We start from the raw sequence: 15,209 nt of genomic DNA, 5'->3' as shown, positions 1-15,209 counted from the left end.
TCACTGTTTATATCGAATTTACAACATTTTCTTTCTCTATTCCAATTTCCTATTACAGCGCCCAAAAAACACCCGGAAGCAGTAGCACCAGCAGTGGCGGTGGCATCGGAGGCTCCTCTAGCGCGGGGACTTCCGGTTCCAGTTCTGCCGCCGCAACCGCCGCCGCCGTAGCTGCCGCCTACAACAGCCCGTGGCAATGGACCACCATCACCGCCAGCGGGGAATGACATTATGGGGCTCGTAAAGAGCCCGCTGTTGCTGGATCTCAATCACAGACAGCTCCTCAGAGTCAACAGCACCATCAGCACCAGCACCACCACCAACAACAGCAGCAGCAGCAGCAACAGCAAGGTAATAGCAATAACAACAACAACAGCAACAACAACAATCAGCAACACAGCAGTAGCAACCACCAACAACAGCAGCAGCAACAATCTACAAACTCTGCACAACAACAACACCGGCAAGATCAGTTTGCCAACTTTGGACTGTCCAGTTTGCAGCAGCACCATCAGCAGCAGCAGCAACAACAACAACAGCAACAAAATCAACAACATCAACAACAACAGCAGCTCCAGCAACAGCAACAGGCGGCTCAACAGCAAGCTCTGGCGGCGGCGGTGGCCGCCAGTTCCGGTCATCACCAACAGCAGCAGCACCATCAGCAACAGCAGGCGAATCATCACAACGTTCCTTCCCATCATCATGCGACGGCGGCGGCGGCGGCCCATCACCAGCTGGCCGCCCAGAACAGCATGATGGCGGCGGCCCAGCGCAATCCGTTCGGGTTCGACTTTAGCCATTTCCAAAATTCCTACTAGACTAGTTAGGAACAGGTGGCGCGGTCCTGGAGATCGCAGCGGGTTGATGGGTTTGTATCTATAGGTAAAATTTGGGGAGATGGCGTCGATTTCTGCTAGGGGAAAGTAACTGTTGCACAGGGCGGCCGGAAGTGAAAGGATGAGGGCAAAATGGCCTTCTTCCATCGATTTTAAGAAGTCTTGCTAAAAATCGGTTCCGAAAGAACCAGAGATAGCCCAACACTAATTGATATTTCTAAAGTGGATAATTTTACATTAAGTTGAAATCAAAAATATTATTTTTTCAAAAACTGGCAACTCTGACTTAAGTTATGCCAACTTAGTTAAATTTACATAAACTCAAAATGCCAGACGCCAATGTGAATCAAAATGATTCCCAAAGTCACATTTTCGTCCGACAGATATTTAACTTGTCAACGCATTGCTAAGAAGTTAAATTATAAGTCTAATAGGGTCCCATATTCCTATGAAAATGTTTTCTTACAACGATAAAAGGCATTTCAGAGAACCATATTTGATCCAGATCTGTCCACCTTATTTTATTTTTGAGCAAATAAATTAAATCGACAAATCGGCATTTTGCAATGGATCTTGACGAGTTGTCAAGCAAGATACTTTCGGTCAAGAAAGACTGCGATCTATTTTTTTTTCATTGATTTAAACATCAATTTTTGCACCTGCATCGAAGACCAAGATTGTTTACTTTTTGCTCTTTGGTCTGACCGCGTCTGACAGTCTTGGTCTGACAGATTTGGTCTGACAGCTTTATCATGGATTTTGGTCTGGTTTGGGCGAGGGATAGGACACAGCACCTTCCTGCCAATTCTAGATTAAATTTTCAAAAGCTCCTATATGCATAGGAAATTTATGACTAACAGGTTGTTTTGATAATTTACTCTAGAATTTTAAATTTGTTGTTTATGTACAAAGTGTCAAAAAAGAGCCTCGATGTATGTTATTACAAGGCAATCTAAACTCAATTTAAGGACTAAATTGAAAAAAATCTGTTCATCACCTACATTAATTTATTTAGTTTTGTTTATAAACATTGTTTATCTACGAAAAGTGACAGCTCATTTTTCGACGGTTGACGTTTCACCTGCAAATGTGGTAGTGAAATCAAAATTCCACGTGATAGTCCGGAAATCGATGTTGTCATGCAAGAGAGAGAAGAGACTGATTCTCTTTGAAATTCTTTCTTATTGCGTGCCGAATGAAACTTTTTTGGTAATGTTTTTTTTTATCGCTGCTGCTAAGAAATTAATTTTGATGGCATACGGTAGATTTTGTTGAGTTTCACAAACTTTGAGTGAATTTTACTCAATTTTCGTTAAATAACAAGCGATTCACCCGAATCTGACATTTTACAAAAAAAAATCATTCCTGAGCAAGTAAAATTTTGATGTAACTGAGTGGTTTCAAATGTGCGTTAATTTTTTTTTATTTTCTTCAATCAATCAACTATTATTTTAAAAAAGAATAAAATTGCCCGAGAAGATGCCAATTTGTGAATCAATTCGATTACAATATTTATCATTTTGACAGGTACAGAGACACCTCTTTTTACACGGAGACGTTACGCTTTTTGTTTCATCGATTTTTCTTAAACCATACAACATTTTTGCAAGCTTCAAAATGCGCAGATCTACAGCACAAAACGCACTAACGCACCAAAATATTCTTCTCTCTGAAGTGTTGCTCGGGGACGCGCCAGCATTATTTGTGTTGGTGTGAACTGAAGACATGTTTACACACGGGCAAAAATTAACGGACTTGCTGCAAAAACTGTTATAAAATGTAACATTTTCTGCAGCAAATCCACTGTTGCAGATTTTGATACATAATTTTGTTTTGGGTGTAGCTTTAAAAAAATGTAAAAAATGTTGTAGAGAACCTATACAGAGAAACCAGTTTTTATGCGAAAACAATCTGGATCTGAGACATGCTTGGGAAAAGTCCAAAATAAGGTTAAAGACATGCCAGCAAAAAATGAGGAACTCAATTTATAAAATTGGAAATTCCAAGTCAGAATCGAATAGTTTGCAAAAAAAACTTTAATTAATTCACAAGGAAATGCCACAAAAGCCAAAAACTGACCACCCAAAAACGCAATGGCAACAATTTTTTAATCAAATCAAAAATTTTGGGATGCACAAATTCCAATCCAGCCCCATCCATCTCATCACATGGGGGTGCTCAAACTCCTTGGCAACGGCCACCACACACGCACGCACCATAAATTTCCCGAGCCCCGAAAATCTTACTCTCCTGGTTTTCCCGGAACAGGATCCCCCCCTCACTTCCACCTCGCTTCTTGTATTTCCCACGCAAAGTTGATCCCGAAAAAGGCTCCAATTTTCTCGACATACATAACAGATTTCAGAACACGCTCTTTCTCGTCTCTTCTAGAATTATCGATTTTCTGTCATATGACTTTAATAGCATTCGCTGTCCCTCTCTCTCTCCCTCTCTTGTTCTTGTTCTCTTTTTCGAACTCCCCTTCCCCAACTCCACGCCGTCTCGCCAACGACCCTGTGCATCTCCCGCATCCGGTGTTTGTGTGCGTACGAGTGTTGTGAAAGTAATAAAACTAAGAAATATTCGGCCGAAATATGAAAAGAAACCGACTCGAAACGATTCGCCCTTTTGGAAGATGTGCGCGCGCACCCACCCTTGGCGCCAGTGAACCAGTATGGGTTCCGTCCGTCCGTACTCCAAAAAACGGGAACACCAAGAAAGAAGCGCGCCCGCACACACATCGTGAACGCCTCCGTCGTGTGTGAACTGTGGCGTTGTTTGTATTCGCGCGCGGGTAGTCTACATTCAGGGGCAGCGCGGGTCGGTGCTGCCATCTTTTGACAGATCATCGGGGGGACACGCGGGACAGGTTAGGACCCGCGGAGATGTAACGCGGGGCGCTACAAAGACAAGCATCGCGTACGCATACGCACAATCCGCGGGGGCCTTCGGGAACTCGGTCGCTGCTTCGGAACGAACCGGAGCATACACGCACTCTCCAATACAACCTTCCAAGATTTGAGGAGGGGGGCGCCCTGGAACTAAGCGGTGCCGAATCGTCTGCACGAGGCACACGCATCCGTACGCACCCGATCAAGACCTCATCAAATATAGCTATGTGTGCGGGCGCGCCGGGAGTTCCTCTATCGATGCGTAGCCCCGACGTTCTGTACCAATACCGATAGGCGAAACTTCGCGCACCACACCAAGAGCTGCACCGTGAAACACAAGGAAGATCGATGCAACGTGTAGATGCAGCTGCATACACAAGCGCGCGCCGACTTCGGGTGCATCCACTTCCGGAAAGTGCAAGCTCCCCCCTGCTTCCCGTTACTTCCTTCAGGGCGGGGGGTCGACCACCCGGCCCAAACCACACACCACACGGTGTGACGGTTTTAATGGTAAACATAATATATTGCAAGTAAATATTGCCCTGGCAATCGCGCGTTGGATGCATCGCCAAGTGCATCCGGAACTACACGCGGGGAGCGAAATTTTGTGGGAAGATGTGAGGAACTCTATTCCCGCAGGGGGGGTTGCCGCTACCCCGTAGGGGTGCACTCACTTCCACCTCACGGTAATCTCGCGCGCACCAACATCTCGGCCCGGTGCGATGTGTCATCATGTTACTTTTGACCCCCTCCCGGCCTGTCCCCAACAGGTTTTGGGCTGCGCCTACTGGGTCAGATGGCCAGGGGTACAGCCGGTGATGAATGTTCGGAACATCTTCAAGGATACAATTTCGTTTGTGCCATACTATTTTTGCGAGCAGTAACATAACCAAACCTTTGGAATTCAATCAAATTAGTAAAAAATGCTGCCGGATCTTTTCTGGATCTCATCCGGAAAAGATCCGGTACAAATCTCTTAGTGTACCAGCCATTAACCATGAATTTCACAAATGTTATGCTTGTTTGACAGCGGTAACGCCGTGTGACGTATTGATACTTGACTTAAGTGGATGCTATGTCAAGGTACGTAGATTAGATAAGGTAAGGCGGGATTTCCTAGTTGTCAAAAAGTTAGCACGAAACCCGGATTTTATGGGGAGATTTTCAGAAAAGTGAAATTTCGACCATTTTCCGGAAAAATTTTACCGGATTTTTTTCTGTTGGGTTGTTAAGCATTCCAAACTTAACCGAAAAACGCGTTTAGTCAAATTATTTTTTTTTTTGAAACAATATTTTTGTTTTAAAAGCACATTTCGGTTCAGTTTGGCATGCTTAACAACCCTATAGAAAAAAATCCGGTGAAATTTTCATGGAAAATGGTCAAAGTTTCCCTTTTTTGGAAATCTTCATAGAAAATCCGAGTTTCGTGCTAACTAACTGTTTTGACAGCTGGCAAACCCGCCTTACCTTACCTAATCTACATAACTTGATGCCTTGGCTACAAACTGTCACCATGCGTTTTAAAAATGTCATGTCAATGTCATCTGACTAAGGTTGAGGCTTTGCCTTGGCAACAATCTTTTCCTAACCTAAATTTGTTTGGAACTCAAAAAGTTCTCCAAACTACACCATCAGCAAAAACTTGGCTGTGATCCGTGATCCGTTTGCATCCACCCAAGATTTGAATCAATTTTTAAAACAGAACCAGACAGAACCTTGATAATGCTTGAATGACAGAGTTAACAACGTGTCACACATAAAATATGAAAGCATTCTTTATCATCGATTCCCGTCTTTGAATTTTGCTGACTTTGAATCAAAATAATTGAAAACAATTAAGACAACATCATATTGCTTGAACGCATGAAATTGGATCACTTATTCTGTCGTCAATCCAAGATTTTGCATCTTGCTGGATTTGAATTAAAGCAATTGCTCTTTGTAAACAAAACAAATATTTTGCAAAAGTTTTGCAGTTTTATTCTGTTTTCAACAATAAAAAATTGTGCATCATTGATTAACGATTTTTTTTTTTTTTTGGCTGCTTCAACAAACGTCAATTCATACAAAGTCCTGGCAACATATTTGTATGAGTTGCCAAAAAAAACTAGAGAATAGCGAAGCTGTCACTGCTTGCTTACTTCAATGATGGATTTTTGATAATACGTTTTGACAACTTCCAGGATTTTAAGAATGGAGAACGTTATTAATGGTGACGCCAGGTAACGGCGCCAGAAATGTCAAACCGTGAGGTAGTATCAACACACTAAAATCCCCGACTACACTCATGCGTTACGCTTTGTATTTCGTCGATTTCTCTGGAACCAACATTTTTGCAATCTTTTTAAAGCAATTAACACGTCTTGTGCAGATTTACAAATAGCTTTCAAAATACTGTAAACACATAACACTGTTTTCGAAAAATCAACCTATTGAAAATCGTAACCGCTGCGCGTAAACGGGGATTTAGCGCATTACGAAAACCAGGTGTGGTATAAAATGACAGCCACATTATTTCCAAATATTTTAACCATTAAATAACGCTTCAACAAAAGCTGTAACGAAGTTTAACTCATTCCACTGAGAAATGTAACGCCTTGATCAGTCTGATGGTAGAATAAAATCAGACTCACGAAGGCCGATCGGGCCGTTTAATTTTCTCAGTGCGGTTTTCTTGACGAAACACTTAATAGACGTTTTCGTAACTGTCGTAACGCCATACTGTCAAAAGTACGGGCTTACGAGGCAAAAGGATTTGATAGGTGGTTTTTTAAAGTGAAATTTTCAAAGTTTCAACGGAAGCTTGTCACCATCCAACGATTCAACCCTGTCCGGCACGCTCCGGCAGCTCCAAGCTCGCTGAAGACATTAAACCCAGGCCACAGAGCTTGACCACACCACCGGCGCAGCCCACCATCATCGTCCATGATCGGAAGTGCTGAACACCGAGCTCCGGGCGGGTTTGACCGTTGCCCTGCCCGCCCCGGCCAAGCCTTTCATTACCTTCAAATCAAACATTGAATAATTAATTCAAATTTGATGTTACTGTCGAATTGAATACACGTTCTCGGCAGGAGGCCCGGGTCATTCCAGAAGGTCTAACCCACCAGCTGCAGCAGTTCTCCAAGAGGACTTGTCCTCTAATCAACTTCCCGCATAATCAAAAAGATCCTCCCCCCTCCTTCCTTTCTCTGTTTATCATCCAGGCGTACCAACCGAAGCGTAACGCCAGCGTTCCACGCGCGCCTGGAACACAAATTCAAATTAAATGCAAAGAATAGACACAACCCCGGCGTGTGTGAGTGTGTGGATAGTTCCGACTGACCCTTGACCCCCCCCCCCCCCCCTCCCTCTTCCTCCTTTAACAGCTCATGTGACGCAAATACGAGAGTGCACCTGAGCTGATAATCGGCAAGCGGAGCGAAAATTAAAATTAAAACTGCGCGCGCGAAAATCGCGCGTGTTACCAACCCAAAATGGTGGTCGTTGGAGATGTCAAGCTTCACGAAATTCCGCGGATTTTTCACTTTTTTTTTCTCGCCGCTAACTCACGTCACGCGAGTGACGTTTTGTGCACACACACACTCGCGGGACTCGCGGATTTAGAGGGTTAGGGACAGGGTGGGACGTTTTGAGCGTCGTTCTGTCTCATTAAAACCGTTCTGGCGTGAAGAATTGGATGAGTTTGTCGCTTCATTCAGGGGAGATCTAGGCCGACGGATGGACATATGTGACCTCGTGTGGACCGAATGCCGCTAAAGTTGGAGCTGGGGCGTGAAATTATGGCAGCTTGAATTTGAATGACGGTGGTTGATTTTATGAAATATTTGATGAATATGTACTACCGTTTGTTGGATGACTTCAGGATCCTTTGAATCTGATAACAAATTTGAGAATGGCTTGGTTTGACACCAGAAACTCGAAACGTAACGACATGTAACGTCTTTAGTTCTTCATTATACAGAGATTTCTCTAGAACCGTACAATATTTTTGCAACCTTCAAAACGCTTTTTGTAGATCTGAACAAAACCTACAAATTGCTTTTAAATGATTTCCAAAAGATTGCAAAATTGTTGCGTCGTTCCCGAGAAATTGACAAATTAGAAAAACGTAACGCACCGCGTAAAAAGAGGTTTCGTATCCCAAATTCTTTTGAGAAATTTAATGCCCCGAGCAGTCTGATGGTTGTGTCGTAGTCAGTGGTTACCAATGGTAAAGATGGTAATGGCGTTAGGCTCCGATCAGAATGACGTGTAGTCGCAAAAAGTCACGCAAGTAACGCTGTTGAGACGTTTGATCAGAATTTCCAAACAAGCTCCAGTTTTTTTTTCAACCAACAACGTTTTAAACTAAGGACTCTCTTCGGCAAATCTCTTTTCGTCAATACAATAATTATGAACGTTACTTTCAAGAGGCCCCAAATTAACCCCCTCCAACGAACGCCCTCGGAATGTCAATGCGACGTCGGGACAGCAAAAAGAAGGCCAGCCAGCATCGTTTACAAAAAAAAGAGCTGCGAAATGAGGACATTTATTATGCCATTCAAATTTAGACGGTGCTGCCAGAGGCATTCGAAAATAAATGACCTTTGCAAAGGAAGAAAACAACACGTCGAAGAAAGAATGAAAAGCTTAAAAACTACCAGCCAAAAACGTGGCACCCCGTAAATTACTCGGCACTTGGATTGTTGAGATGGCCACCGCGAGACCAAAGTGGCTCCGCTAATGAAGGTAACCGTGGGATTCGGAGGGGGGCGGGAGCGGGTTGGACATTAGTAATTTTCGAAAAATTCAATCAACTCGTAAAGTGATTTAACGGTGGCGAAACCGTAACGCCCTATGGCAGAACGGCTTTGGCCGGTCATTAGCGCCAGTATGTGAGCAATGTTTCGGTCTAATTATAACGAACGTGAGCAGCGAAAGATTTGAAAAGGTTCAATTAGAGTTTTTTTGGTGTTGCGTTACAAAGCGTTACATGGTAAATAATCATACATGAAAAAAAGTTGTTTCAAAGTATCGATCCCAATTGAGCTCTCCGAATCCCCACGACGCCAATAATGCCAATTAATGTCCTTCGCGATGGCCACGACGACCCCCACTCCGAAAAATAAGACTGTCATTTTTACGATAATGCGCACAGTTTTCGTCGTCGTCGTCGTCGTCAAGACCAATTTATTGTCATTATCGCGGGTCGATTTATTTCGGTCGCGACGCGACGCCATCTTTTTTCTTAGTTTGATGTCACATCAAAGTCGTTCCGAGCGTTAGGCGGCTGTTAGTTTTGCAGAAATAAAAATTAAACATTTTTTACGAGCAGGCGTTACGCTTTGTAATTTATGGACTGCTTGTTGGATGATTTAACTTTTTGAAATCTTGTTAATGTAGTTTGTAGACCGCCACAAAACAAACGAATTGCTTCAAAACGATAGCAAAACTATTCAGCAGTTTATGAGAAATCGACGAATTACAAACCGTAACGCCTGTTGTCAGAACGTTTACAAAGTAAATGCGTTTAATAAACGCGTTGCGCAAACACCTTAAACAAGCCAACAATAGGGTCAGTAGGTTACCTTCGTGCAAAAAAAAACCTCTATTTGCAGTGTCGAACCTTGGAACGCAAATACAAATTAGATTCCCTTGGTCGGAGGGCCGGTGTGTGCGCGCGAGAGGGAGAGAAAAATCCGCGAGAACAGTATGGCGTTACCAAGGGGGCCCCAAGCATTTGCGAATGTCAGCCATGTTTAAGCCGTGCGCGTTCTGCGCTAGAGAGCGGCGTGATATTTGCTATTTTTCGTCATCGCGGCCATGGTGGCAACGTTGTCAAGGCGAATTCCGACAAATTTCAGAGTTGGGAAACTTACGGCGCTGCAGTGGAAAGTGGATGCAGTGTGTTTTTTGAAAGCAGATTTTGCTTTGTTACACAGGTGTTATGCACCTGTGAAAACAAACTCAAATGAGAAACAGTTGAGTAAACATCAGTAATTCTTTCAATTACTACTATTGTTAGTTAAGCTTCAAAACATTCAAAACATATCAAGAGTGATATTTCTGACTAGCGTTACAAGCGTTACAATTACAACTAAAGTGGTTAGAAATCGTGTGAAATATTTGCTTCAAAAACACAAAAGTTTTCTTCAATATTTCATCATTTGACCTAGCGCGTGACATGCGTTACGATTTGTAAAAACGTTATTTTGGCGAGTAACTCGGCAAATCAAGCTCAATTTTTTTGCACATTGTGCCTTTAGACTCTCGGAAGTACATTTTCGTCAACACATGAATTGTATCACGTCCTAAACGTTTCGACAAGTTGTCGCAAAAAATGGTCCCCAACCAAAAAAACGCGGCCAGTAACCATACAACCAGCACATTCTTCCACCTTATCGCACGCCAATTTTAATCAAATTTGTTCGTCTCATTAGGCAGAGTGCAGTGCGGGCCGAGACAAATTAGGGGACCGTAAATTACCTATTACCGTTTCACGGCCTTAGTGACCATCCGTGACCCCTCTGCGCGATTCTCGGGAGCGAGAAAAAAGTTTTCTCCCGGGCCACTAACACCACGAGGCGTTACGGTGACCTTTGTCCGCGACACGTCCTTTAATGAGCCTTAAATTACGTGGCAAAATATTCGAAAAAACAAAATGGCGTCGCCCGCAGCTGTCAAAGATGCTTCGAAATGAGAAAGTCATGCATTTCTGGTACCCTTTGTTTCCGACCTCGCGGGTTCGTTCATGCTGGTTGTTGTTATTAATCATTTTACTCCACTTTGGTCCGCGATTCGATAATGACTTGCGGTGGTAGTGGTGTGGTAGTGTGCCACCACGACCACCCCCGCAGTGGAACTCTTTTTTTTTCGCTGCTAGTGTATGTGCGATCCACATACCTTACCCCAGTGCGGGTTGCCGATGATGGTTTCGGAGTGGCAATTAAAAAAAGGGCAACGTGCATAAATCGTGCAGCACAGCGGAGCGAGATTAAATTTGCACTCTAGTGGCTCGACCTGGCGGTTGTTTACGTTTTTGCCCTCGATTGGATTATCTTGACTCTGGGTGGGCACGGAGGGAAGAAAACGTGAGGGAAATCGTAACGCCTGATCATAAAAATTTAAAAATGCAAATATTTACTTGAAATCTAGAGTGAGTAACGCATAAACGTCACATTCGCTTGAAATTAAAGAGTTTTAAACTTTATAACGTAGTGTAACGCCTTGACTAGTCAAACTGTAAACAATGTTTATGCAAATGAATTTGTAACGCTAAAACGTTAAAAACGCATTTCCCTCCGTGCGGAAGGTATCATGTGTCTTTTGGTTGGGCAAACAGGCATTTCGCCAGCATCTCACCCATACCAGGGTCACAGAATTACAGAGGATTTTCATTCAACCAAGACAAAAGACTCGTAATTGATGATTGCGCTGCGAAAAAAACGGCGCTCCTCAATTAATCACTTTGTTTAACGCGTGAATTGTGAATTTTTGGCCAAATTTCGGCCGTCTCACGAATACACAGGCGCGACTCGCGTTTTATATAGATTGCATTGATAAATTGAATCAAATTGGTGGTTTTCGCACACAAACACAAGACGCGACCAGTATCGAGCTGGAATTCCAATATGGAAATCAATCTTCGGCAATTTTCGGCCCGCAGTTTCTCCCGATTTGATTGCGGTGCATATCTCTGCATAACAAATAACCAATAAATTATGGAACCCTGGCGAAAAACAAATTGCTCACGTTCGAAACCTTCCATCAATTTCCGCTTGCCAGGCGAGCCTGCCCGGAAGAGCTGTCGGCGGTGTCACATGCAGAACACCGCCGATGCAGATTCCAAGGGGGAGGTTTGGGGAAGCGAGGCGTCCTTTAAAATAACACCAAACTTTCATCGAAGCAAAATAAACAGTTTTTCCTAGCAGGTTAGGAACTCGCGGGAACCTGAGGAGGAACCGCTGCATGCGGAGTGGTCCTTCGCATGCGCACAACCTCTTCAAGTGGGTATCGGAAGCGCGATGTTCGATCCGGAACGCAGCTCGCGGTTCTCCCCGTCCTCCCGACGACGAGACATTCTCAACGGGCAGATTGATTGGGATGAGGAGGGTCCAACTACGACGACGACGCTGACGCACACTGCAAATTGTGTAGTGCCTGTTTCCTTTGTTTACATATCATTAGTTCGGATCGTGGGGGCGAGATGCGTGCATTTCCATTATCCGGAATCGCAGAGAAGGAATCCGGATGGGTGGTGGAAGTAATGGATTTGTCGAGGGGTTCTACTGTAGGTGGATGCCATCGACAATGGTGCTTCCGGTATCGGGATCGCTGATAAACAAGAAATTTCATTTGAATAGGTTGCTTCACGTCCACCCAACCTCTGCATAACAAATGCACGAAGTACACCGTCAACAAAAGAGTTGCGGAATAATGCAGAATCTAAACTGATTACATTTCCAGGGAATAAACCCTTCAGCTCTCTCGAGCAGTAATTGATTCATGCCAGACTAGGTAATCATACGCGATGAATTCGTTTTCTTGTATTTACCTTGTTGATAGGTAGAAATAAAACTGTTTCCACCTGTCCAACATCAGGGTTTTGGTTGATTTCAGCTGCTTTCGCTTCACAGCATCACAATTTTACTTACAACTTCAATGTTTTTTCACAGCAACGGCATCGGCTCACATTACCGATTCACAACATCACAATTTTACTTACAACTTCGGTGCCTTTTCACAGCTAGAACAGTGATTTGTTTGCTGACTGTTTATCAAATGCAGTGGCTGCACTTGAAAACTTTTGTTTACAAGTGAACTGTCAAACGAGAGCGCACTTTTGACAGGCGTTAACAAGCGTTACTTGTTGGTTACACTGAGAATAATCATCACTCAAAAAGCATCAACACTATTTTTAATCGCTGATTTTTTACTTGCAACTTCGATGTCTTTTCACAGTAAGAACAGAGTTAAGATTTCTAATGTTTACCAAACGCTTACTGTAAGTTTACTAACATAAACAAAATCTTCTAAGAAAACCCGCACAGTTTTTTAGTTTACTTATTAACGTCAAAAGCCAAATGAGCGCGTGACATCGGCAGGCGTTACCGAGCGTTACTTGACGTTTACACTGAGGCAAATCCGCACTCAAAAAGTATCAAATTTTCATTTTAATCGCTGTTTGCCTACTCAATTATCCTTAACGATCGAATCAACTTTCCCGGTGTTCGTCACAGCAAAAAAAGTTTAAAATAACTCCACTTTCATCGGTTTGACGTGTCCAAACAAATTTTGCCCCGCATGTAGATTGGTCATTAACGGTTAATTGGTATTTCACTTAGCGTCCACTAAAATTGATCGAATTCGAGCAAAAATACTCACACAAACAAATTAAAATCCCCCCAACGAGGGAGTAGCTGTGTGAGTGTGTTTGCAGGGCAAATAAACCTCGGTAGAGGAAGAGAGTGTAGAAAAAACTGCGAAAGCAGATTGTCCAGATCTCACCAAACCAAACGGCGTGTGCAATAGTTACTTTCCCGGGAATCGACGCCGATGGGTTGCGAAGGAATTTGACAGATGGGGACGGGGCGGGGATCGGGGTAGTATTAGGTAAAGAGAAAAAAGCATGATAAAAGAAGCGAAACGGGGTGACAGAGAAGAAGATTCGTTTTTTTTTTTTGTAAATAGATTTTCGTTTTGTTGAAGTCAAGAGGTGACCCGTAAAGAGGGTTGATTTTTATTTTAATAAAAAAAAAGATTACATTCAGAAGGTTATCCAATTAAGACAAATGGAAGAAAATAATCGCTAATCAAAATCTTAAATTGTTATAGCTAGTAGCGAAGAATCTGATAAGGAATATTCAATAACAACAAACAAAAAATCGACTAGTCTCATTGAATGTAAATATATCAAAATTTATAGTAACAAGGCAACAGCATAAATTAATCCCAGAAATGGAAAGAAAAAAAAACACACACAATGTAAACTACTAGACAAAATTTTACGGTGGCAAGATATGAAAACTAAGAATCAAATTTTAAGGACAAACCCATACAAAATATAATCACTTAAGCATCCGTCACGTACTCAAAGATTGATGAGACCAAAAATTTTCTCCCCATTTCAGAGGACCCCGCTTAGTTTTACAAATTAAACATCCACATTATAATATGTTTTCGACTGTACAGTAGAGGCCGCACGCGAGAAAGAGTTCTAATTTTAAATCATTATTTATTACCCAAAACTGTTTGTTATAAGTTTTATAATTTTACTGTTACGTTTCGTATGTGTTAGAAAGCTACAAAGCAAGAATAAATGCAATGCAAACACACCCAGCAATAAAGAAAGCAACAGCAGTCGAATAAAGAGAAAGAGAACGTTACGTTTTTCACACTTGTTTTGTTTATACCTTTTTGTTCCACCTTCTTTCCTTCAAACTTTTTCCAACTAATTGCCACAGCTGGCGCCAGATGCTTTCAAAAGTGCCACGTGTGCCATCGTCTGGCACCTGTGACTTCACACTAACACACACACGCACTTGGTGAACATTTGAAAAGGGTGTGACAAAACAAAAATGTCACCCTTTTACGACGTTTGACAGTTTGAGCACACCTTACGCGTTGTTTACGTTGAGCGCGTTGACGCGCCATGCAAACAACGACCAAGGTAAGCAACTGTCAAACTTAAAAAAATGTTTTTTTGTTTGTTTGCAAGCCTTTTTCAATTGTTTGTTCGGAAATTTCGGTTCTGTTAGGGGGTTGAAAAAATCCCACATTTCCCCATTCTGTAAATGGAAATCGTTTTTCTCGAAACAGCAATTCACGCACGAGGTGTGAGGAAAGTTGAAAATGCAAAAAATACACACACACACAAGTACACACTACACGTTCACAACACACACACACACACCCACAACAAACTAATTAGATGTGGTGAAATCGGAAAAAAAAAGTTTTCCGGCATTCGTCGATCGAATGCCAGAAGTTGAACTTGTCGGAATGCGCTTACGGGATAATGAATAAAATGCAAAGCAAAGCACTATAATAACATTCAATAAAGCAAAAGTAAAAAAAAGATGTCGAAAACTTGTTTCTAGCAAAATTGATTGTAGCTAAAGAGAAATTTATGGTAAATATTGCAAGAGTAAACATAACCTAAATTAGGCGCTAGAGCTGAGAGCGAGAGAGAAAGTAGTGCGAAAGTGGATGAATTTGTTTTTTTTTAATTTTAACGAACTGTGATGTAAAAACATATTTATTTATATTTAAAAACTATATCTATTATATTCGATAACCGATCACAGAAAGCATACAATAAGCAACACACTGAAAGTAACATAAACAAAAAAAAACTATGTTGTGTAAAACTCTGTACTATTAGGCGTACCGTATTCTGTATAGTCGTGTAAAACCTGATGTAAATATTCTCTTTATTGGAATTATATTATACAAGAAAAATAAAATAAAAGAGAGCAAGCATTAAACTAATTGTATA

At 42.2% G+C, this 15,209-nt stretch overlaps 1 protein-coding gene across 1 annotated transcript in view; it reads left to right on the top strand.

Moving 5' to 3' along the window:
* The window catches only part of LOC6047667, a 48,758-nt gene extending 34,650 nt beyond the window's left edge, over window positions 1–14,108 (top strand). Inside the window, exon 3 of the mRNA XM_038256164.1 lies at window positions 59–14,108. Coding sequence (XP_038112092.1) covers window positions 59–227 — 169 coding nt within the window. The 3' untranslated portion in view covers window positions 228–14,108. The remainder of the gene's footprint in view (window positions 1–58) is intronic.
* Window positions 14,109–15,209: the final 1,101 nt, after the last annotated feature.

Source organism: Culex quinquefasciatus, chromosome 2 (genome assembly GCF_015732765.1).
Source record: "Culex quinquefasciatus strain JHB chromosome 2, VPISU_Cqui_1.0_pri_paternal, whole genome shotgun sequence".
Lineage (NCBI taxonomy): Eukaryota > Metazoa > Arthropoda > Insecta > Diptera > Culicidae > Culex > Culex quinquefasciatus.
Note: the sequence above shows the minus strand (reverse complement) of the source record. Positions and strands in the feature narration are given on the sequence as shown.